General features: G+C 41.3%; 1 protein-coding gene across 1 annotated transcript in view; it reads right to left on the bottom strand.

Annotated features, from left to right (window-relative positions):
• Nucleotides 1-26,454, bottom strand: part of LOC308664018 (kinesin-like protein KIF19) — a gene marked incomplete at its 5' end in the record, with an annotated part of 76,021 nt that overhangs the window by 10,214 nt on the left and 39,353 nt on the right. The window contains 11 exons of the mRNA XM_081320925.1: nt 358-628; nt 802-1,000; nt 1,184-1,358; nt 1,999-2,146; nt 7,033-7,155; nt 7,927-8,073; nt 10,673-10,867; nt 13,525-13,650; nt 17,896-18,032; nt 18,589-18,676; nt 20,353-20,463. Of these exons, the coding sequence (XP_081177051.1) occupies nt 358-628; nt 802-1,000; nt 1,184-1,358; nt 1,999-2,146; nt 7,033-7,155; nt 7,927-8,073; nt 10,673-10,867; nt 13,525-13,650; nt 17,896-18,032; nt 18,589-18,676; nt 20,353-20,463 (1,720 nt within the window). The remainder of the gene's footprint in view (nt 1-357; nt 629-801; nt 1,001-1,183; nt 1,359-1,998; nt 2,147-7,032; nt 7,156-7,926; nt 8,074-10,672; nt 10,868-13,524; nt 13,651-17,895; nt 18,033-18,588; nt 18,677-20,352; nt 20,464-26,454) is intronic.

Genomic DNA, 26,454 nt, shown 5'->3' with positions numbered 1-26,454 from the left:
TACAATTGCATTTGTAATTTATAAGCAAAGGTAAGGCATGTCAACTTGAAAGAAAGGCTAGAGAGCTGTGTTGTGCCCCAAGGAAGTCTGGGAAAGTAGATGATTACCATGCTAACATCTCTTATTTTCTTACATGCATCCTCCTCAGTGCAAGAACTTGGGTTCACAGAGCCCCCCTCTATCACATTGTATCAAGAGTATACATGCTCATATACCCATGGCATGCACACACACACATCTCAACAAATCCATTAAGTCTACATCAGTTCTCCCCAGCTGGGAATTAGAATCCAACACTTCTGGAAAGCACTAAGCTAGGAAAAACTGATCTCCGCTGGGCAACATAGGTGGCCATACCATGAATGATCTGTCGTTGTTCTTGGATGATGCGGTGGCAGAGGCTGCGATAGCGCTCAAAGCGACGCACAGCTCGTTCCTGATGACGGACGAAGTTGTCCTTGAGAAGCGTACTCGACTGTATGGCTGTATTCTCCACTTCCAGTTCATGTACCTTACACAGCAAACTCAGAACCTCTCTCTGCTCTTCTGAGCTGATGCACCACGGCAAGGCCTCCTCTAACCGGTGCCCACGCTGCCGTACTTCCCAGAAGCGCCTTTCCAGCTCTGCCTGGCACAGAGAAGAGGCAGAAAGTCACAGAGCCAATGAAAGCCACAGACACCGGATGGGAGAAATGTTGCTGACTGCAGACTGCTCCGTTCTATAAAGCTGCAGCACGCCTGCTCCCTTCCCTCCCTCCCTCCCTCTAGCTATATTCTGTTCACCCCACTGGCTTTTGACACCTTCTGCTTATGAAGTTTATCCTGCTCCCCCAGGAGAATAGCGGTGTGTTCCCGAGCTGCTGCCACTTCCGGTGGCTCTGGCACATCTGAGAGTTCGTCCCCAGTGTCAGAGTCCTTCTCATTTTCATCTTTGTTGTAACTCTCTTTTCTTTGCTCCTCTCGCCACTTTTGGGCTCGACGTGTCTTCTCCTGTTCCCAACTGCAAAGAGGTGGAAGAGGGGAAGGAAGGAAGGTTGAAGAAATGCATGATAGTCAAGAGCCAGCAAATGACAGACAACCGGCACACCCAGTCTAAGCTCTCAAAATAAGCTGATGGAAAACAGTGAATTGCACAACCGAGGTGCTAGGAATGTGTCCTATTTGCTCCCTGCTGTCTGCGTACTCAGCAATGGTGAGGAGGTGGCGAGAACTCTCAATCTGTATCTCCATGTAATTATTCTCCAACTCCATGAGGTGGCGCCGCACATCCATCTGCTCCCGAAAGGTGCTGATCAGCTGTTCCCTGAGCTGATCCATCTCCTGCCTCTCAAAGTGATTCCCACGGAGGTGTACTTCGGCTATACAAAGGGGGGAGAAAGGAAGTGTAACTGATATGGGAAATCCAGCCAAAGTGCAGAGAGAGAAAAAAGCTACAGAGTAGCCATGTTTTTGCTCCCTTTGTTCCATGCCTTTCTATTTCAGCCCATGCTTTCTCTCTAATTGTCTGCATCTGACTTCTACAAAACTTTCAGTGCCTCATCAAACCTGTCAATCAGGAGACCCTTTATAATCTGTAAGGTAGAACTATCAAGTCTACTCAATACATGACACACACACATACATACGTATACAATTCTCTTTCTTCTTTTTCTACAGGTGTCAAGATGCCGTTGCAGGCAGATTTCTGAAATTTTTGAGGGATATGTAATGTAAGAATTTAAACCAAACTCTGCTGGCTCAGGCCAAAGGCCTGTAGCTTTTAGTCTCTTGTTTCTCAGGGTAGCCAAGCAAGTTAACAATAAGGAAAATTCACAAGCATGAGATGACCAATGACACCTCCTGCTAATGTTCCTTAGCAATTAATGTTCCTTAGCAATTATATGGAAGCATATCACTTCGAACATTAATGGTAATGCATAATCATGGGCTGAAGTACGGATAACCTCATCTTCCAGGAACACACAGTTATTTTCATGCTATAGCATCACCTCAGCCTACCTTGAATACTCCGGATGTCTGACCGCATTGGACGGGGCTCCTGTTGCTCAATTTTACACTGCAGTCGATGAATTTCACGATGGAGGTCAGCAATGATACTTGTGTACTGAGCAATGTGGTAGGAGACGTTGAGATGGTTGCGCTTCACCTGTCAGGCATGAGAGAATTATACGGAATGAATGTTGGGTGTGCCAGGAAACTCTGGCAGCATCCAAGACTACTTAATTATTTAAGGTTCACTAATCCAGAGTCTGACAACAATTAAATCTTTTTGTAGTGAGTAAAGAGAATGGCCTTGAAGAACAGAGAAAAGATCCATGACCAAGGCAAAAATTAGATAAATGAGACTTAAAATCCAGGCTAAGAAATTAAGTTTGAAAGCATCTCAGGACCCCTTCTCCCCTTAATTCTTGTGAAATGCACACAAGGAAATACATTCAGCCTTGCAAGATTCTATTGCTATAGCTGTTATAATACAAATAACTTTAGGTCTGTGCAGTGTTTCTCGATGTTGTCTACTTTATAGGGGTGATACTTTTCAAATACTAGATCATTCCATAAAATAGTAATGATACAAGAGTTAAAATCAGTGTATAACATAAAAACTTTGGTTAGAAAATCAACTGTTTAATTAACTAGAGCCGGACAGATCAAGACTCTCTATATCTAATAAAAAGGCAAGAAGGAACGAAGCCTCATGGGGCAAATAATTCTGCAATCTGGTTGTGATTACGAGGAGGCTCTTTCTTTTGGGTTTTTTTGCAACTGAATCTGAGCATAAAGAAGGGCTTCTTTGCCAGATTTTTGTTGTAATTATCTATGGCATCCTCCTCAATCAGCTCCATAGACCAGGCAATGTTACAAAGAGTTTCTGCTTAAGTCTTTGAAATATTATGAGTCTCTAAAAGGTTGTTGTAGAGCAGTGGTAGCAAACCTATGGCACATGTGCCAGAGGTGATACTCAGAACCTTCTTTGTGGGCATGTATGCCGTCACCCCAGCCCCGCCTCCCCCCACGGCACCCTCCTCACCAGCAGCCCCCCGGAGTCGCCCCCGAGCACGGGCCGTGCAGAGCAGCGCAGCCAAGAACATGGCAGCTGGGCAGCGGGGACAAGACTCCGCCCTTGTGCTCCAATGCGTACAGTTGATGCGGAGGGCATGGCCATTATGGCACTGCTGGGCCGCCTGGGTGATCTGCAGTCGGCCGTGGAGATGGTGAGTGGCCCTGCAGACAGGTGGGGTGGCAGGGTGGGGGCCGGAAGACAGGGGACAGAGCGGGGACAGGCAGGGGTGGTTTTTGGGCACTTGGTCTCTAAAAGGTTCGTCATCACTGCTGTAGAGTATTTCAAGCTATTGCCATGTCTCCAAAGCGATTTCATGTTGATCTGATGACTCTTAAGGGATTAGGGAAGAGGCCTTCCGGTTTTGCAATGTAGCAACATGGCCGATTGATTGCACAGTTCTGCACTCCACAGCTGGTTTCACCCTGCCTGGGAACCTAAATGGGTCTAAATTCGCCCCAGAGGGAGGGTCTCCCTGTCAATCACGGAAAGATGATGGTCGATCCATTTGATCTGGAGGAAGCCCTCCAACCCGATAGGAGAAAGGGTAGCTGCACTCCGGTGACTAGCTCAAGCTACTGGCATCCGAAGTCCAAAAGCACCAACTAAGAACAACTCTAAACAGCGTGTTGGAGCTGGGTGAGAATATTGATTTTCTGTTCTCTATTTTGAAATTGATTGCCTGGAAAAGATCCCCAAGAAGCAAAAAGTCCTCCAAAAGTGAGAAGGAAGGGGACTATAACCCCACCATTCCATAGACAGAAGCGGCAATTTAATTTTTAGGGGGGACAAAAATACATTGAAATGGACTAATGTAAAGCTAAAATTTGGATAAAACCGAAAACTATGGAAATTGTTAAGATTTTCCATTTAAAAGAATACTGATGAAATTATAAGAAAATAATCTTTTTGTTTTAAAAGTTGGGAAATAAACAGCCACTGACACAGTGGTGGAACACAGTATAGAACTACAGCTGCCCTGCTTCAGAAATTGGCAAGAGCCCAGAAACAGAGTACAATTCATGCCTTTAATCCTCAGTAATTCTTAGCTAAACAGAGAACAGCTGGGAATAGAGGAAAGAAAACACACTGGGCTCTCTACTGCAGATGAGAAATACAATTGCTATGAAAACTGCTGACCTTCTTTGATTATAAACAATTACTGAGCTGTGATATTAAAGTTTAAGAATCATTTGCAAAGAAAGAAAAACTTTGACTTTTTGGCTATACCTCTAGGGGGAAAATTACTGCATTGTTTTTAAGTGGTTGAACATTTTGGACTATTCATAAAGATAAGAAACATATAACATTATAGTATTTTGAATTTAGGACTGGTTGGTATGATGAAAATGGAGGTTGCGTATACAACTAAAAGTGGTAAGAAACCACACACAATACTCTTTTCTAAAATCCCCAGTCTGGAACATCAAGAGATCTGCAGGAGTAATGCTTCAAGACAAGACAAATATTTTCCAGGAGGAAATGTATGCTATGCTGCAACTACCGGTAATCCAAATAACAATGTTCAAATCATAATGAGATTAAAAACAATTTTGATGATATAAATGAGCATATCCTTGACCTAAGTTCACAATTAAAAAATTCTCAGAAAATGGTGACAAAGAATGAACAAATAAATCAGATAATAGAACAGAAACCAGAGAAAAGTGATCTAAAGATGGAGGCCACACATGAAGAAAATTACAGCTTAACACAAAGAAAAATCTGCAAGATTTTACTATAATATTGGAAATGGAAAAGACACTTTATCTTTCAGAACTTCAAAAGAAACCTGAAGATAAGAAAGAAGACTTGATAAAATGTAAAATAGAGCTGTCAGGAGAACCACTAGAGTTTGGGAGACAAAAAATGAAAAGAGAAATTGAGGGAGAAGGGAAATAGCGAATATAAATGGGCAAAAATCCTGCTCAAAAATACCTTACTCAATTTGTCTTTCCATTAACAACATCTATAAAAACACAGGAAGAATCCCTTGGCAAGCTGAATATACAGACTTGGAAAGTTGCTAAGCAAAAGAAGAAGGCGAGAGCCAGACTCAAGAGAGATTATTTGACCTACCAGATGGAGTAGTGCATGATTACACATCTGTTTGAATACGTTAAAAGAATAGTTAAACTTTGGATATGAATGGATTTTATAGTAAGAGAGATGTGATTCATAAGTACTATATTATTTTTTTATGATACTGGAAATGTAAAAATAATGGGATGATTTAAATGAAAGAAATGTTTTGGATATTTAAATGTAATCAACTTGGAGAAAATTATAACTGATAAGAAATGTTCTGAACACTGAAGGGATACTTAGCTTAAATAAGAACAGGCGAGAGCCAGACTCAAGAGAGAGGACTTGACGTACTAGATGGAGTATCATATGACCAAACATTTGTCTGAATATGGTTAAAAGAATAGTCAACTTTTGGATATAAAGGGATTTTATAGTAAGAGACATGTGATTTATAAGTAGTATAGTATTTATTTTTATGATATGGGAAATGTAAAAATATTGGGATGTTTTGGATAGTTAAATGTAATCAATTTTGAAAAAATTATAACTGACAAGAAATGTTTTGAATATTGAGGGGAAAATAAGCCTAAATAGGAGTTCTGAAAACAGAACTTATAGCGATTTACATCAGATGAATTTTTGCAAATGCAACTGTAAAATAAGCTGATTAGAAATGACATTACATATTGATGTTTATTTACTTATTTATTTATTTTATTTTAATCCCATTTATATCCCGCCCTTCTCCGAAGACTCAGGGCGGCTTACAATTTAAGCACAAACCAATGTGCTTAGCAATAGCCTTCATTCTATGTATATGGCTGCTTATTAGGGCTCTGATGTTATTGTTAAATACTAGAAAAATGTTTATATTTAATTTTGTATGCATTGAAAGTACTAAAAACTATATCTGATCAATGTTGGTAAAAGGGGAATACTATTGGAAGAAGAGAAGACCAAGGAAAGGTATTTTTAGTTAGGATGTTGATTATGAAAGCATAGAAATTAACTCTTATTGATTGTTGTTAAATATATAAACCCAGACAACAAGTTGTTTACTAAGCACTAAAGATTGTTATTCTAAAAAACCAATAATATATATATATATATTTTAAAAAAAGGGATTAGGGAAGAGATGTCTCTATTATACAAATAAAACTCTGTTTTTTATATTTCAGTTAAGAGAGCCCATGTATAATATATATTGGTGCTTAAGCACTGTGAGGGTAACCTATTATCAGCAAATAAAGATAGTTTGTCTTCTGCCAAGCAAGTTAATGGCAAAGGGGAAAAACCTGGGAGATTGGCTTCCCTTTCCTTGTGGCCACTCTAGAAACAAACAAATCAACAGAGCAGGGACACAGAGATTCATCATCTCTCCAAGAATCTATATGAAATACCTATGTTCTATGGCTACTTTCTGACTTTGTGTCATGGCAATAAATCTTGACTCCTAATTCTCAACCCCATACTCAGGAACATGCTTAAAACAGAGGTTGAGTGATATAACATAGCTAGATAAATTGCTTTATCACAGATAAGACAGAAGCCACACATATACATAAGATCTGTAAATTGTAGAACACCGGAATCAAGTTCAATGTATATATACCTCTGTTCTGAGATTTCAATTTTAGGCCTTTTCTTTCTGCCTAAACTTGAATCTCTTCAAATTTGGCCATTGATTACTTATCCTTATGATTGGAAAGCATTTGTTCAATGCTTACATGCTGTTATGCCAATTCTGGTTCCTGCCTTACCAGATCCATTAGAAAATATACCGATGGTAAGGCTAAAGTAATTAATGTTTCAATGACCAGATCTGAAAGACTGGAGAACCTGCTGGATTCAGGTGGAACAACTTCTGTTATCTGAATAACCTCCAAGAGTTGGAATTCTAGACAAATCAGTAGTAGTAATAAAATGGCAGGAATGCAGCATCCTACTGTGGTGCGGATATTCTTGGCACGTTCAGCATAGGTCAAGGTGCTGCGTGACTCCTCAAAGGCATTACTTGCAGGGCTGATGTGAGCAATCATGACTGTACGGCTGTTCCCACCTAGAGAATCCTGGAAATAAAAAACACAGGACTGAATATAGATGCCAGGAAGCCAAGCCAGACTTTCAGCAGCAGTCTATCTACAGAAAAGGAGGAACCACGTACACCAGGTAGGCCATGGATTTGAAATCCAAGCTCTAATACTAAAACTGATCTGTCCAGTCAGGAGCCTTCCTTCAAGCCCAATTCCATCGAAGCAGGTTCCTCAGTACACATCTTTTAAGTCATGTTTGCTTAGGGAACCACAATCTTCATACTAGGTATTTGACTATTCAGCTCTCACCTATGGACTCTTTGGGATTCTGGATCAAGAAATATAAAAGCTTTATTTTGAGCTCTTAAGTTGTAGACATACGGTAGTTGTCTGCTTGGAACTCTCCAAGGTCCTGAAACTATAGCCTGACACATTATGACTATGCTATACAGTAGGAAAGTGTGAACATTGCCTTGTCTTACATAGGTACACTATATCAGCCCTCATCTCTCCCCATCTCCCTCAGTTACAGTTTAAATTATTCTTGGCATACATGCTTCTTTTTCTCTGTTCTACTCCAGAAGAAAGCAGACTGTATCAAACTTATGACCAAACAAAACAAACCGGATTGCTATTTTGTTCACTGGAACATTTCATCCCATTTTTAGGGATTTTTATTGACACAAAATAAAGCCCCCCCTCAAATCTCTCTACTCTGTTTTGCCTATCTATAGAAAATACATAGCTTCTTTTAGGCTATTTGCACCCTCTGCTTTTTTGCTAATCCTGCCCATAGGAACAGTTTACCTTTAGAAGGCGGGTAAGCTTGCTGTCCCGATAATTAACATATTTGACGCCTGTCCTGTCACTGAGAGCATTGATGCAATTGCCAAGAGCCAGCAGAGACCGGTTGATGTGGGCGCCCTCCTTCATACGCTGTCCACGATTCTGCGTCTACGGAGCGGGAAAAGTAGAATGGACATGAGAATGAAACTGCTGTTCCAACACAGACAACTCTTGAGGCAAGCCCTATTTTTCTGAGATATAATTCTGAGGTCAGATTGAAATATACTTTCCCTGTGATCATACTGCTGTCACTAACATTTAAGCTGCTTTCACCAAAGAAAAAACTGATGGAAAGAAGACCTTATCTGGAACCAGATTCAGTTCCTTATTTAAGATGAAATATGGCGAGCCAAAGGAAGAGGACATTCAGGCAAAAAAGGTCTTGATCAAAATATTGGATGGAAACTATATGTTAAAGACATTTCCATTAAGCTCTAAAGAATGACACTTTTGGATGATTGAGAGTCATTCTTTCATGTAGGTAAGGCTGTGTTCACTGAAGAGAGGCATGAATGTTCTACCAAGTTCTCAGTTCCAATAGTTTAATTCTCATTACAAACTGGTCATTTAGAAGTGGCATCAGTGCCAGATAAATAGGACTGATCCATAATGGCAATATTATTAAGATTTGAATGTATGACTGAGAGTCCAAGGTGTCCCCAGTTGACTGGACCATTAGAGACTCTGCTGATAGCAAATTTCATTCCAAATGTCATAAGCCTGGTTAATTCTCTGTTTCCCTTCTTTCAAGGAAAGATTGTCTTTTTCTACATGACTATAACCCAACCTTGTTCAAATAATAAGAGAATACATGTAACTTAGGGTTGAACTGTTGGGTTCTATGTACTCTCTGACCTTGGTTGTTTTCTTATAGATGTTTCACTACAGGCCAAATAATATTATCAGGGTGAGGGAGAATAGGGTTTGATGACTGTTTACATGAAGCAGTTTGCCCCACCCATCTTGATATCTGCAAACAGTAACACTATTTAGCAATACCAGACAGACTGTATTAATTCTAATTGACAATAAATAACTGGATAGCTTGGATAATTTTCTATTAATGGTGTCAAATAGCATGCACAAATATCCTGATAAAAGCACCTACAGTCCAGAGCACCTACTGCCATTTTTCTGCACAGCAGTTCCTGTTTTTGTGCATGGCTGAGGTGCTTAGTATTGTTTCTGCATTGAAGGTATGGCTTTTTGGTCGCAATTCTTCCATGAAGTCCACTTCTGGCCAGACATCTCCAGACAATAGATAGGTGTACCTGGGTCACATTGGTTTCCACCAGTTCTATGCTGATGGCACTTTGCTGGACTTCTTTCAATGTTGAATGTAAGTAAGCATGTGTCTTTCATCTGCTGCATTAAGTTTCCTTGGCCAATCCTCAATGTTGCCTGTTTCTTTGTGCTTCTTCAAAAGAACTTGAATAGCACATCTTGAAAGCCCAGTCTGCTTTGAAACCTTTGCCTGGGAGAAACCTTGCTGATGCAGTATAACTACTTTTTATCTTGTTCCTGTGCTGTTTTGCTATGATGAATGACCTATGACATGAAACTGTCTTCCACAACCTCACCAGAGTAGCAGAGTTTGGCTGTTCCTTGCCCAGTTTTAAGCCTCCTACACAGCTGTTTCTGTTTCAGTTAATGACTTGTGTTTCAACTTACAAATTGATGATCACTGGCACCTGCTTGGCATAATTGGTTAATTATACACCTGACTCTAATCCTAATAAACCCCTGACTTTGTGCAAATGTACAAACATAAGAATTGATGCTGTTTTGAAAGCAAAGAGTGGTCACATCAAATATTGATTTGATTTGGATTTCTCTTTTGTTCATTTACTTTCCATTTTGTTAATGGATAAAAATAAACTATTAACACTTCTGTTTTTGAAACATCCTTAATTTATAGCACAATTGCCTAACACTTTTACACAGTATGGTTTTGGAAATATGAGAAATATTGGCTATCTTGATAATTTCCATGCAAATAAAACTGTGAAAAATGGATGCTTTAAATTTGCAACTTGTCCTCATTCAAAGCTCTTGGGATAGTGTACATAAGATTTGCTTCTTTTTCTTTGCAAGATAAGCTAATTGTCTGAGCCGAAACCATTCCGGTGAGCTTCTTGGTTGGTCATAGTTCAACTACTCTATCATTGTTTAAAGAGCTGTTCTCACATTTATTCCTATTCCACACTCTTTGACAATTGAATTCAGGATGAATACCTTTTGAAGCAACTCTCTTCACCAAATTAACTTTCTGTAATTGAGTGCATATAGCTGCAATTTTCACTGATTCCCTAGTTAAATGTGTTTTTTTCATTTGCCTTCTGTCCTCCATTCTTTGTGTCTATATTTTAGAATGTAAATCCCTTGGAATAGGGTTATCCGTTCAGTCTTGTGAAACAGACATGGAATATTTTACTGTCAATAAAACATTTATCAGTAACACTATTGCACTTATAGGACTTTAAGGAAAGTAATCATGCAAACACATCTCCAAATTTGGAAATTAGCCAATTTCCAGTTTGCCACTGCAAAGGCTGTTTCACTACTGTGGTTTCATCACCAAGCTCTTCTTATCTTACTGCTTCCCTAATATTTCTCCCTCCCTCCCTCTCTCTCCCTCCCTCCCTCTCTCTCTCTGTGTGTGTTTTCACTCTTGAGGTGATTGGCTTTTTCTCCTCCACATCCATACCTGAGAAGCCCGCTCTGAGCCTGCTAAGTCAATCATGAAGAGTCGGCCTATGCGCACCTCCTGCATAATATTTTTGATGCGGCTCTTTTGGCGCACGGTGACCTGCAGCACTGCATGGGAGCGTGAGGATGTTCGGTTGGCTGCTGTAGGCTCCTGGGTCCGTTGTTTATTGCCCTTCATCAACAACTGCATTATCTACATGAACAAGAAGAATGTAACTCTCCAAGTCTGACCAAAACTATTTGGTTTAGGTTAAGGAAGCTGATGTTACTAATGTGCCTTTGGTAATGACCAGAGAGAGAAGGAACAGAGCAAAAGAGCAATTTTAGTCTGGTCTTCAGACTTTCTAAACCTTATGCACATGAACAAAAGCCAAAGAGTCAGACATATTTTTTGGGGGGGAATATGCATTTTACTTCTGAAATTTTATCATACCTTTGTACCGCATAGTATATTATTTTTGGTGAAGTCACAAACCTATATTGTGTAGAGAATCTCCTGTCTTCTCTGCTTTCCAGAAAGAAGAACTATCTCTTCTTTTTTTTCCTGACCGGGCTTAGTGCAATAGATTGTGCCCTGGTAGCAATACTTACCTACATAAAGGGACAATTCTGAAACAGAAACTCCTTTTCCCCCCTTTCTCAATGAGGGCAGGACATGGGTTAACATAGTGAAGACCTGCTAATGGAAAGTGATTCTGGGCATTGATCAGGCCTTAGCTGGCAAAAGGCCTTCTAACCCTAATAATTTTTCAAGCCAAAGTGACTTCCATCTAGATCTAGAAGATAATGGGGAGCTGTGGATGGAGAAAGAGAAACAGGATCCCATCACCAGGGAAAGGCAAAAGGGAACTTTGAGTCCCAGTATGGAGAATTTTAGTTCAGTGGGGCTCAAAGCAGAAGAAAATGGGCAACTCAGCAAGCTAAGAGATACAGACGACCCATAGACACAGAATAACAGAGTTGGAAGGGACCTTGGAGTCCAACCCCCTGCTCAAACCGAAGACCCTATACCCGTGGTGGCAAACCTATGGCATGCGTGCCACAGGTGGCATGCAGAGCCATCTCTGTGGGCACACGCACCATCGCCCCAGTCCTAAGCCTTCAGCTGGGTTTTATAAAACCTTTTCACTCTAGGCCTCTGCTGCCATGTGCAAAAAAAAAAGTTTCAATCAATCAATCAATTTCAACTTCTCGCGGGGGAAAAAACCATCTCTCAAAGTTGGAATTGATTGAACTTTTTAGTCCCATCCGGTCTGCCGTTACCACTGCAGCCATGCCCACGCAATGGGCCACACCCATGCAATGGGCCACACTCACCCAATGGGCCATGCCCACCCAGCACCTGACAATACATAAGTGGGTTTTGGGTTGCAGTTTGGCCACTCGGTCTCTAAAAGGTTCGCCATCACTGCCCTATACCATTTCAGATAGATGGGTGTCCAGTCTTTCCTTAAAAACTTCCAGTGATGGAGCACCTACAATTTCTGAAGGCAAGCCATTCCATTGGCTAATTGTTCTCACTGTTAGGAAATTTCTCTTTAGTTCTAGGTTGGTTCTCTCCTTAATTAGTTTCCATCCATTGTTTCTTGTCTTGCCTTCTGGTGTTTTGGAAAATAAGTTGACCCCCTCTTCTTTGTGGCAGACTCTCAAATATTGGAACATTGCTATCATGTCACCCCTAGTCTATATTTTCACTAGGCTAGTCATACCCAATTCCTACCACCGTTCTTCATATGTTTTAGCCTCCAGACCCCTAATCATCTGTGTTGCTTTTCTTTGCACTCTTTCTAGAGTGCTAACATCTTTTTTATAATAAGGTGACCAAAACTGGATGCAGTATTCCAAGTGTTATCTTACTAAGGCTTTCTAAGGCTTGTTAACTAATTGTTAAGAGAGCAATTCCTTGCAAAGATTTCTTCACATAGTACATCAATATGTTTCTTCCAAAAACCGGTTGCAATGAGATGAATATCAACTAAACAAATTTTCCTTGATTTAGTGTCATGTGGTACATTGGTCCACAATGCCCATTATTTTTAGCTCAAATGGCTTGGGGAAGACTGCCCCAAACAATCTTCTTTAACTGAAGAGAAGCTATCGTAGGACAAGGGACTTGCAGCGGTGGTTTTTGTAACTAAATCAGTTAAAACTGCAGAGTTATGAACATTTGCTTGGGATTACTACTTGTGAGATGGACTTTTGAACAAGCAAAAATTACACTTTGGCTGTCTGTTCTTTGAAATCTCTGTGCTATTAGTTGCTAGGGAATATTGATCTGATTTTAATTCCTTTCACCAATATCGAGTGAAAAAGACGGAATTTCTTGTTCATCTCAATTGTGTTTCCTCTTATGTTTCTTCTTCTGCCTCCAAACACAAAGAAGGCCAGTCATATTTCCCAACTTAATTCTGGTCTTACATCCCAATAAATGACAGAACAAACAAGTGAAGCTCCTAACTCTAGTCATGGAAATATAGTACAAGAATTAAAAAGAAAAAAGAAAGAAGAGATTTTGATTTTATTTGTGGGAAGTTAAACAGAATGCTTTCTGGGGATTCTGAGTTGACGGCGTTCCTCCAAAGACAAGTCAAGGAGTCACAGTCATTGTGAGAAACAAAAAAACTAGGTTAGGAACTGTTACTATAACCATATTTGCCAGTTGTTTAAACCAAATGGACTGGATGTGGATTTACAATCAGACCAGACTAGCTATCCAGAGTGACAAATCCATGGTAGTCTCTTGAAAAAACAAGTTAAATTAACAGTTAGGATCGCTGTCTTGTAAGACTGCATTTGGCAACAATGAAATTTATGTTTTTTTGAACCTTTGCAGGATTTATTCCAATTCACCTCCTTAGCATTGATGGTTGAAACTTCTGTGATTCCAGCCACTTGGATGAAACCTTTAGCATCCTCCCGCAGATCCAGATAGCCCAAGGAAGGGTTCAGGAGGTCTCGGATCATCTCATTGTAAATCTAATTAAAAGAACAAGAGAAAAAGTCTACAATAAGGACTGGGGAATCACAAGCAGCTTGACAAAATTTTATATAGTAGCAGGCTTCAGAATAGACAGGAATTGGTTTCTTGATCACTGCCTTCTTAGATGCTTGGGACATGCCCCACATATTCTCCTAATATCGGTTCGTAGATGCCTCATTAACTCTACTTGAAAGGCATGTCCTAAGAACACAGTCTTACTCTCATCCCCAGTCCAGAAAAGTTCCAAATCTAGTGGCATTTTCTATCTTCTCCTGAAACAAGCTGTGCTGCCTGCACCCTGAAACAAGCTGTGCTGCCTGTTGCGATGATGATCCACTCAGATCCTGTTGGTCTTTTCTGGCTGTTGCAGGCCTAAGTCTGCTGTCCGATCACTGATGATTTTGTTTCATGTTCATTTTCCTTGAACAGCAGGAGTGGTACCATTAGGCAAAGTTCAGGGAACATGGGGACAATCTGACCTAGTTTTACTTTGAGAGTTCTATGGTCTATTGTTATTTAACGGTTTGGACACTTCTGATTTATTTTTTTAGACAACTGGCATTTGTTTTCAGCAGAATTGTAGCTTTTCTCCACTTTCCATCAAATTCAGGTCTCTTTTGCATTGTTCCAGCCAAGTTTGCAGAATCCTCAGAGACAGAGCTTGGCCATTCCGCTCTTACAAAGAATCAAGATACATTCTTCCTGTGTTTTGGGTTCTTGTAAGTTTTACGCATGCTATGAAATTTTTACAAACTTCTTTTACTAGAAATTTAAGGAAACAATACTTAAATGTATTTGCTTGTATTTTTTATTCATATACAGTACTTCATATGAACTTATGAATAAAGAAGAGGTATTCGTTGCTGTTGGAAATACACACACTTAGGAGTGAATGAATGATTTAGTTTGTAGGATTAAGATCCTCAAACACCCAAGCCTTTGCTCCCTAGAAAGAATTTAGAAATTTAAAATGTTTGTAGTGATAAATGATAATAATATGCTAATGAAGCTGAGCTGGATATTTATTCTGTATTTAGGGATTTGTTGCAATAACCAAAGAAGAGCATGACTATTCTTGTTGCTGTGGTTCTCCTCCTATCTCCTGGGCCGCTCGCAGTCGGTGTTGACAGGAGGGCAGAGATCCACCCCAAGGCCTCTTGCTTGTGGAGTCCCTCAGGGATCGGTTCTCTCGCCCCTCCTGTTCAACATCTATATGAAGCCGCTGGGCGAGGTCATTCGTGGTTTTGGGGTGGGGTATCATCAGTACGCTGATGATACCCAACTTTTTTTCTCCACCCCAAACCAACCCAGCGATGCCCTCGACGTGATGTCCCGTTGCCTGAAGGCAGTCCAGGTCTGGATGGGAAGAAACAGGCTTCGTCTCAATCCTGCCAAGACTGAGTGGCTTTGCGTACCGGCATCTCGGGCTAACCAAACTATTCCACATTTAATGATGGGGGGTGAGGTGTTACCCCCCGTTGATAGGGCTCGCAACTTAGGCGTCCTCCTGGACTCACAGCTCAATTTTGAAGATCATATACGAACTGTGACCAGGGGAGCTTTTGCCCAGGTTCGCCTGGTGCACCAGTTGCGACCCTACCTGGACCGAGATGCCCTACGCACAGTCACTCATGCGCTCGTGACCTCCCGTTTAGACTACTGCAATGCTCTCTACATGGGGCTGCCCTTGAGGACCATTCGGAGACTACAACTGGTGCAGAATGCGGCCACGCGAGTTGTGATGGGGGTCTCCCGATACTCCCATGTAACACCTCTACTCCGTGAGCTGCATTGGCTTCCGGTTGCTCTCCGGGTGAGATTCAAAGTGCTGGTGATGACCTATAAAGCCCTAAATGGCTTGGGTCCGGGATATTTGAGGGAACACCTGCTGCCAGCATCAAGTTCTCTTCGTCCACTGCACTCGCAGAGGGAGGGTCTTCTCAGGGTGCCACCGGTAAAAGATTGCCGGCGGATAACACCCAGGGAGAGGGCCTTTTCTGTGGGTGCGCCTGCCCTCTGGAACCAGCTGCCCATGGAGCTCAGGACTGCCCCTGACCTACGCTCATTCCGCCGGGACCTGAAGACTTGGCTCTTTGAGCTCTCTGACCCAGGCTGAGAATTTTAACTGGGGTTTTATTTTCAGGGATAATTTAATCTTTTAATTCTCTTTTAACTTTGTATTTTATATTGATGTGATTTTAAAATGCCCTGTAAACCGCCCTGAGTCCTTCGGGAAAGGGCGGTATATAAATCTAATAAAATCTAAAATCTAAAATCTAATCCACGAGCAAGCATGATCTAAAGGCTTGCCTTTTTAATGGCAAATTATATTTTGCCTCAGCACGGTTGGCCATAAGAACACAGTGGGAATTGGGACTATTAAGGAAGCTTGTGAATAAAGGCATCAGAGCTGGCAAGAATGTGCAGGTGATAAACTGAGAAACCTCTCCACACAGTAAGCCTCAGCTACTTGTGCTGAGGAAAGGAGCTCTGGAAGGAAAGGCAGAGGGTCCTATCGTTGGATCCTGTCATTGGAACTGGGAGCTGGCTGAAGGATGCTCCAGAGTTTTTGATGTGACTGGGGAAATGAGGGAAATGCTAACATGGACTATGGCCTGAAAGCTAAGGAGCACAATGAAAGAGAGAGAAAAAAAGCTTCACAAGTCAGCACCTGGGTGGCAGGCAGGCAGGTGCCACTCAGCCACCATATACAACCCAGAGGACTGGAGAGCCACTTTCAAAGTCTACCAAGCGTATTTTCCCACCCCATCGCTAACTGTGCCTCAATCATGGAAGATACCTTGTTCCTGTCTAAATATCTAACATCTCCCATCTATGCAAAGAGACTCATCCAGAACAAGTGAGTAGAGATTATGAGAAGTGGGACATGGTGATAAAGTCAGGATGAAAGAGACACAAACCTGACTGAGACAGAGCAGGATAAGAGCAGAAGGCAGAGATAATTCATGGAACATCTTAGTGATGGGTGGATGCTTCCTGTTGAGGTAGAGGAAGTAAATCTTTCCTGCTTTAGTGGGAATGAGGAATATACATTCCTTCTCTTCTCAGAGATGGGGGGGGAAACACCTTGTTGGAGGTGTAGGGAAGAGCTCAAAATGTCAGTGGCTTAAACACTATACGAAGTGAAATCACAGAACAGAAGCATCTCCACATTCAGGTTCCACGTCCTAGTACCAACTTACAACACCTGGAATCCCATCAACAATAGATTACTGGATCGGAGAGATAAGGTGGCAATCAGGCTGCGCCACCTCATTACTTCTTCTGTGCATTGAATGCAGCCTGGATTTGGTATCTGAAATGCTGCTGCAAATGCTGAACAAAGGTCACCGTCTGAGCCACATCACCGACTAGATTCAACGTGGTGCAGGCATATATAAGTGACTGGTGCAATGAGCTGTATGCCAAATCACAAATAGCATGGTTTAATTTCTGAGCAAACACAAGAAAGTTGGTTTGAGAGAGAAGAAGGTAGGAAAGACTGGATTTCCAAAGTAAAATGGAAGCAAAAAGGAAAGATGATCACTCCACTTTCAAACATTTGCACAGAGTTGAGGAGAAGGAGAAAGAATTTCTTCAGGAAAGTCTTGTTGTGCTCAGGGTTTTCTTCCAGCTACTCCTTCTTGCCTTTCCTGTTTTGTTGCTGAGTGCTGCTTGTTCCATGCTGCTAATGTGAGTCAATAATATATAGCGTGAGTCCTAATGGGTTGCCATGGAAATTATCTCTACATACCATACATCAGCCATAAAGGCAGAAAGGTTGGAGAGGACAGGATATGTTGGACAAGGAGACAAAAATGACAGGGTCCCATGTAACCTTTCCCCATTCAGGCAAAATAGGAGGAGATACACACCACATAACGTGTAAATAAATATGAATTCAATACATGCCTGGCATACTAGCTACTGGGAAGTCTGTCCGTTGGTATTCATGTCCCTTTGTATAAAGGTAGCCTTCAACTTACAGTTGGAATTGGGACCAGAATTTCTGTTGCTAAGCAAGGTGGATATTAACTGAGTTGCACCCGACTGCACAAAAATCAACACTGAAGTACTCAAACCTTAGGAGCATGCTAAAACACTTGTATCAATTAACAGAAATTGGGAAATTCTGTGTAACTGAGTGATTGTCTCCCTGTTCCTGAAAAGATAACTGAGCAATTTCAGACTCATTCATTTATTCATTCATATTCCTTTCTGACTCCTTCAAAGTAACCTACCTCCAGGTAGGACATGGACACTTCATACTCCATGTCATTGCTGGTCTCCTCAATCGCATGGAAGAGGTCATTGAGTGTCTGGACATAAATGCCAGGCTCATGATCAGTGCCAAGCATGGTGTAGGTCTTTCCACAGCCTGAGATATAAAGAAAGAGATGAGGAAAAATGGTTGATAAATGGGGGAACAGTTCCATTCTGGGACTATCCAAAACTGTCATTAGATTTACTTTGACAGGAGCCTTGCATTCTTTTTATTTTTTTTATCCTGCATTTATTATATTTATAAAGGAAGACAGTGAACATAATATTCCTTCCTCCTCCTACAGTATATGCCCCCTTCCCAACAACAGCCCTATGAGATACATTGGGCTGAGAGAGTTTTCATGCCTACGGGAGGACTAGATCTCCCACTTTCCTGATTTCTAGCCTGGTGCTTTAACCACTAGCTGCTAAAATGTGTTTTCTGGGATAGGCCAATCTATGAATGAAGTGGAATGGAACAGAATAAAGGTTAAATGAACAAATGACTTTGTTTATGAACTGACATTTATAGCTTTGTGCTTCCAATTATCCTGCAGTTAATCAACTAGGGGGTTCAATTTTAAAATAATACTGAGGTACCACATGGTTGTTACCAACTCATTGGAAAATGAAATAGACATCTTCAACTAGAACTGAGCCTATGTTTTTACCCGTTGGGCCATAGGCAAAAATGGTTGCATTGTAGCCAGAGATAATCCCTTCTATGAGTCCTTTAGTAGTGGCACGATAGACCATTTCCTGCAGAGAGAGAGAGAGAGAGATGAAGAAATATGAATAGACAAAAAACGTGAAAGGACTTATTTCTAGATAAGAAATGGAAGCAATTGCCCTAAAGGTGAAGGGATGGATGGCAATCAACCTTATCAGAGGCTTGTACAAAAGGGATAGAAAAAGTCAAGGTGGCAATTACAAGTGCACAATTGAATACCTGTGTGTGGAGTTGACACATGTATAACAGATGTGAGTCTTCAACTGCACAGTCATGATTGCCAGCTTGACTTTTTAAACTCCTTACGATGATATCCTTGAACTTATCTGTTCCTCTTATGCCAGCAGCTCTTCAGTTTGCTACTGCCTTACTATCTGGAGTAAAATCTAACAAGTCTTCTCATGGATCATTGACTGAAGAAGTTGGAATGTATCTTGAGATACAAATAAATAAGTAGCACACAGAACAACTACTTGGGTTAGTCCCATATGTCAGATTCATTGCTCCAGGCTTGACAATGGTTAAACAGGCCAAAACGAACTAGATTTATAGATCTGAAACAGATGAGTTAAAACAAGGCAATCTACCCACACTTTCCTTTGGTTGGGAAGGTAGTAAGCTGAAACTCTGCTTCTGAGCTAAATCAATAAAATAAAAGGGACTTGATTCTCTCTCCCCCTTGGCACTTGACAGCTCTTCTCCTTTTGAAATACTCATATCTCTACTTTAAAAAGATCTTGGTCTAAGAAACATAGCATGTTAATATTGGCTATACATCCACACAAAGTGGGCCATGATGACTCATAAAATGAGAACTCTGTCTTCTCTTCCAACATATTCTAAGAAGTGATGATGCAAAAATATGTTGATCCAAAAAGTAAGAGATTTTGGTTCTGTATTTCCAGTCATTTATGTGTCTCAAAACTCTTCTTCTTACTCTGCTTCTTCTCTGCTCCCTTTTCTAATTCTCAGTCCATGAATAACACCTGGCAGAGGAGGCACAGATCTCACTCAAGAGCTTCAGTTTCAGTTTATGTGCAAATTACTTTGAAATAGAGCTGACAGTTTGGTCTAACCATCCCATCAGACACTTGTATCGCTTCTGACCCAAGGTGCAGCAGACGTTAGATAAGCATCTTAGAGCTGAGCAAACAGAGTACAGGATGGAGTTAGGGTTATTAGGGCATCCTTGGCTTTGTTTTGAATGAAAAGAAGGTTCGGAAACATGAGATTAGGAATGTCTCGATGCACTTCTTCCCATTCCCACAACTTAGCGGGTTGAACTAGATGGGACTCCCTAAATGTTTCTCAAAAAGAGGAGGGTGATTTGGCTCAAAATTAATACCTCTCCCCCAAAATAACAAGCATAAACATCCACATATTGTAGAGTGGGGTGGGGGGGCAACCATGACCCCTTTATGACCTGTGGACACCAACTCCCAGAATTCCTGAGCCAGCTATAGCTGGCTCAGGAATTCTGGGAGTTGAAGTCCACAGGTCACAAAGGGGCCATATTTGCTGATCCCTACTTTAAGGTGACCTTTAGTTATTCACTGAATTCCTCTTTCTGCCAATCTGCTGTCACAAGTTCTTGGCATCTCAACACTACTTTTCATCTATATATTTTAAAAAGTCAGGGTTCAAAAAAGTTTCTGTTCAATCCGGTCTTAAGGGCCTGGATATGGATGCCTGGGGTGGGCCTCACCTGAGTAGCAGCAAAATCAAAGGCTACATCGAACAGATAGGATTTCTCTCGTGACCGATTGGCACGGAGCACATCATCGGGGTCCTCCATTGGGTCCATTAGCACAACCATCTGCAGAAATGGATTGGGATTTGGATAAATTGTGTGAGGCGTTTTACTGAAGAGGTAGAAACAAAGCTTAACAAGGGAAAATAAAGAAATGAAGAGTAGGCCAAGCATTTTCATCTAAGGGAAACATTTTGCAGTCACATCCCATTTTCAATTCCTTTCTCTGACCCACTTTTGCAAGGCAGCAACAGATAAGATACATGCCAGAACTCATGGACAGCAGACAGGAATCAGGCAATAACGTGGACATCAAAGAGTAAAACCTGAAGACGATATAATCACAGTATTATTGCACAAGGTAGGATGTTTCCTGATAAATTCTCTCCCACCTCTGTCCCTGCCCAAAGAGAATTGGCAGTATTTCAAAACTCTGCAAATTTGTTGGCCGCCAGAAATGAGAAATAAAGACGCACATTATACTGGCAACCATGTGTCGGTCACACATTTGGATTTTATACTATATTTGTCTCTGGCCTTATTTTAGAAAGATTCTGTGCAAAACATTACCTTGCTTCAGGACTCGTTATCTGTAACCATGAATGTAATACCCTCAATTGCAAGATTTTCCCTCAAGCTCTACACTAGTTGCCTAGTAACTGATTTGTTAGCTCAAAGGGAGGCAATTTAATGTACTTCAGTGATTAACCATCACCTATCACGTTGCTAGGGATTTATGAAAGGCATAATCCGAAACATATGGGGGGGCAAGACTTGCCTACCTTTATGTTAATTCTTTCTAATCCAATACTAAATATACCCTACTTTAGGACTCTATATTTGTTCTTTAGCTTGAGGACCTTATGACCTCAAGGTGAAACAAGTCAATAGGTTGAGAAATAGAAATCTGAAAGGATACTGGGGCAGAAAGGAGCCAGTGTTGTCTGAAAACATTTCTGTGGTCATATGGCCTGACTGTATGCCGAGGCGCATTGAGCGCTGTTATTTCCCCACCAAAGTGGTACCTATTTATCTACTCACATTTGCATGCTTTCAAACTGCTAAGTGGGCAGACTAGCTCAGCATCTTTAACTGCTGAGCCAGCGCACCCACTTGGGTTCATATAAATACAGTAATCTTCATTTAGCAACTGACTTCTTTAGAAACCATTTGCAGTTACAATGGTGTTGAAAAAGTAACTTTGCAACTACTCCTCACATTTATGACCTTTGCAGGTCTTTACAGCAATGGAAAGCTGAAGTAAGATCATAAGCACAGTCATGGTTTCTCTTCCCAACCACTTCACTTAACAATCAAAATGCTGGTCTCAATTATGGTTGCTAAATGAGGATTATATTTACATTAAATAAAAATCAAACAAAGGCACCAAGCAAGAAAGAAGGAGATTGTGAGTTCAAGTCCCCACCTTAGACATGAAAGCTAGCTGGGTGACTTTGAAACATTCACTCTTTCAGTCCAACCCACCTCACAAGGTTGTTGTGGGCAAAATAGGAGGAAGGTGTGCTGGATATGTTTGCTGCCTTCAGTTATTTGTAAAAATAATAAAGGTGGAATACATAGAAATAAATAAATAATCTAGTGCAAAGTGCGTACCTAGCCTCAGTGCAAGCTTTGGTATTAAGTTAATTTAGGAAGCCTCTGGCTAGATGACATTCTATCCAATGCAGCTATGTAACTTACATCTTCTCTAGTAACTACCTGTATTTTCTTTGTCTTCCTTCCTGACATCATCTCCACAAGGTATAAAGGCTATTAATAATCAGGCAAAGGGCCCATGGATCTCTTGGGTACTCAGACTGTGACTGTGAATTGGCTTATATCTAATTAGACAACCCAGCTATAATAGGGGAAGATGTGCTGGGAAATACTCAGAGGGAGGAAGATCAAGTAACTGGAAACTGGGATGATATTCCATTGCACCTCAGAGCTATGGGTAACATTGAAGATGCTGATCCTCAGATCAGGTCTCAGCTGAGATTATTTTGATTGGGGGATGTTAACATCAGCCCCTTGTCACAGACAGATCACTGTCTCTTGGCTCCAGGGTTCTCTGTAGCTATTCCTCACTTCAGGAAGGAAGGGCCAAAGCCCACTCCAGGCATTTGATAGACTCAGTAGTGTTTCAGAGGGGTTTGCAGCTATTCCTGAGCCTTTGGCACAAGACCTTAGTTGCAGCTTGGAATGAGTGTGTAACAAGGACCTTAGATTGGATCACACCTGTACACATTCTCTGTGATCATGAATCCTATACAGCCCCCTGATTTATGGAGATCTGGGAGATTAAATGATACATCTATATATCTAGAACAGTGTTGGAGAAAACAGAGTGAAATCAACCAGTCTTATTTGTGACGATAAGAGTGGCAAAGTGTGCTTGTTTTTCTGCTTATTGCAACCATAGATAGCCAGAGGCCTTGTTCTTGGTGACCAGGTCTTTCTGTTTAACACGGGGATCCCTCACAGAACTGCTTTGAAGGTTATTCTAGGTTTCTGTTGGACAAAATCAATTTCACTTGGAGTTTGACTTTGGTTGGGCATGCCCTAGCTCAGACATGTCAAACTCGCGACGTCACGTAACGTCGCGCAATGTATTGGAACTTTTTCCCATTGCCGGCAATGGAATGGGCGCGGTTTCTCCGTGATGCTCCGGCCTGCGGGCCGGCAGTTTGACACCCCTGCCCTAGCTCATTATCTGGGAAGGGTTTGAGCTGATTGATCTTAAAGAAGTAGCAAGTAGCAAGTCCTTGTTCTTGTGAGCATAGCCACCTGTGTTCTGGAGCCATGCTCCTCCTGGTTGAGTAAAGCTTCCCAGAAGATTGCATGAGGTTGGGTCCAAGTAGTGGTCAGTGCTTCTTAGTGGGAGAGCATGGTTCTGCCTGCTTGGAAGAATATGGTGGTGGATTCCCTTCTCAGGAAGCCATTCTTGGATCTGACAGTTTTGAACAACTTTTGTCCAGTTTCAACTGGAGATGGTGGTAAGTGTTCTGTTTCAGTTCAGGAAGCTATCTAGAACCCTCTTCAGTTAAGGTTCAGATTCAGTTATAGCATTGAGATAGCATTAGCCTTTGAAGAGATTGGGATGAAGGTGATATGTCCATCCTGTAATATTGACCATGGTATCCTTCTAGATTGGTTTCAACGTTTGGAAGTGGGGGAGCAGAGCACTATTCTGCAGTGGTTTTTTTCTCTCCATAGCTGGTTCCAGTCAGTGTTAATTGGCACAGGGGAGGTCTATCCTGAGGCCCTTTTATGTGGGGCATCTCTGGGCTTGGGCTTCTCACCAGTCCTGTTTATCATCTACATGAAACTTCTGGGTGAAATCATTCAAAAGCATGGGGACAATATCATTAGTAAGCAGGATATATTTTATTATACATCTCCACCCAGGCCAGGCAGGTGCTGCTCTTAAAATGCTTGCCCAGTACCTAGCAGCTGTAAAAGACTGGGTGGGGAGAAACTTTCTGCAATTCAATCCTAGCAAGATGGAGTGGCTTTGAGTGTGGGGCACCCTAAGCTCTAGTGACTTGTTACCGTTGTCTCTTAAAGAGGTAGTATTCCCCCGGGAAAAGTTGGGATGCAACTTGGGGGTCCTCCTAGACTTACAGTTCCTGCTCAATGAGTAAGTGGCACCTGTGGCCAAGAAGTCTTTGGCATGAGTTCATCTTATGTGCCAATTGCATCCATCCCTGCACCAAGAGCTCTTGCTCACAGTCACTGATGCGTTAAGTTACTTCTCAACTGGATTACATACAGTCCAGAATGTAGCAGAGAGCACAGTCACTCCCTCTTAGTTGAATATACCGTACAGCAAGGATGAAAGAAGGAAAAACCCCATGTTGTAAACTATCTAAAACTCCTGGAGTAAAAGTAGAAAATAAAACAATATTTACACTAAGGATGTTAGTCTTGAAAAGGAGGCAATCCCATTATGGGACCATGTCAAATATCTGTAAGTACCACTTAGTCCTCTCAAGAGTCCTTCAATGAGAGCATCCTTATACTTGATCAGGTTTGTTCATCACTGATAATGGCTTTCTGGATGGACCCTACTTAAGACATTAACATAATGCAGTAAACATAGAACACAAAAAGGCCCGTGAGATATTACAGCCTGCATTAATGAATGGATTAATGAGGTGTCTCTACCTATCTAATCCTTTTAGGGATAATTAATTTTCTTTTGTGCTGCTCCAATTCCTGTCAAATTTAATCTGGAATATCAGAAAGGACAGGTCCATACTAGCCAGGGGACACTACTGATCAAATGTCTGTTTATTAGGCTTAACTCCAACAAGATCAGCAATGAGAGAGAGCGAGAGGGGGCAGGAAAACAAGGGCATACATTTAAGTTGGAGGGTCAACAGTGTTGCCATGGGACACAAGTGACTTCCTGATGCACAGTTGGGGTTTCTATCAATGCTGCATATTTACTGTGTGTTTTGAAGTGAAACTTCAAAACATACAATACAATGTAAATTTTAATATATTTGAATCTTGGGAACTTTCCCTATATGGCTGTGGCTGATCTTTTGGAAAGAATTCTTTGATTCTTATCATAAGGTTTGTTCCAGTAATATCCCCAATAGCTGTTGAAATCGATTCTATGCCTATGTTCGAGTGCTTTCACTGAGCCGCAGAACTGGATACCTGCTATAGAATCAGCTATTAAAGACATAGCAAATGTCAGCATGTCTCCCCACTCCCCCTTACACACTGTGAGCACAGCCTGTTGTCTTTGTGTATATAGAGATCAAATTGCCTTTGATAGCGACATTGGATTGGGTTTCACCATTTCCAAGAGGCCTTTAAAGGGACTCTCTGTAAGACAGTCATTAATACCAGGGACCAGAGAGGCTGGTTTAAAAAAAGCACAAGAACAGATTAACCAGTGGAGCACAGTGGTTAGACCTCAGAAGAGTATTGTAGAAACCTGAATTCATGATACTATTTAGTCTTAAAGATATCTCACAAGGATTTTCAGTTCTTGTGAAGATTCCAAATCAAATATGTGAAGCAAATGATGAACAATACCTTACACTCCCTGGAGGACAGGTGTAGCTGGTAAATTACTATGGAGGATATCCTGGGACTTCCCCAATATTTTATAGCCCAATAACTGCTATAGTCAACAAAGAGAAATAATCAGTTTAAATAGTCAAAACCTCCACCTTATTTACACTAAGAGCTACTAAATAGCATTTCAATAACCATCACCTGATTTAAAGTATGAATGAATTAATATACAGTATTTTAAAGGAGGGAGGTTGAACATTTGGCTGGGCTGAATACCTCTTGTTACCTCAGGTTTTGTGCTACAAAGGCAGTAACAGATAACTTACAGCTACCAAATTTCTTTTTGAGTCCCCAAGCCCCACAAAAACACGCTGCTAAGCAGCCCAGCTGAGTTTTAGAGAATGGCTGAAAATCCCAACCAGGTATTATTATACAGTACAATTGGTCCCTCTCCTTTGGCCATTGGAACAGGGGAGATGGAATTGCACAAACTGACTATAAAAGGGAAAGGAGAGGTTGTTCTTGATAAAGGGATCCAAGGCTGCTTTAGTTTTCATCTGAAGCTAAACATTGTTCCATGAGAGTCATTTCATTCACCACAGGTGTGCCAAGGACAGGATTTCAAGAGCAACACTGCTGCATGAAAAGGAATAATGCACTTCTTTGTAATGAATAAAAGGCTCTATTAAAGAAAAGTAAGAGCCAGTTTATGGCAGCGGTTAAGGCATCAGGCTGGAAACCGGGAGACTGGGAATTCTAGTCCCACCTTAGGCACCTAAGGTGACCTTGAGCTGGTCATTTTCTCTCATCCCTAGGAAGCATGCAATGGCAAACCATTCTGAAAAACCTTGCCAAGAAAGCTGCAGAGACTTCTTCAGGCAGTCTCTGAGAATTTGACATGATTAAAAGGGAAAAAAGAGAGAGAAAGCATTTTTGGCAGGGTATATATTTCTAAACACTCAAACAGGTATGGCACCTGCATTTCAAAAGCAAACAGTAGAAAGGAACCAAAGAAAGGCTTGA

The sequence above is a fragment of the Vipera berus genome (genome assembly GCF_964194415.1).
Source record: "Vipera berus genome assembly, chromosome: 2".
NCBI lineage: Eukaryota > Metazoa > Chordata > Lepidosauria > Squamata > Viperidae > Vipera > Vipera berus.
This window is presented reverse-complemented; position numbering and strand designations above follow the sequence as displayed.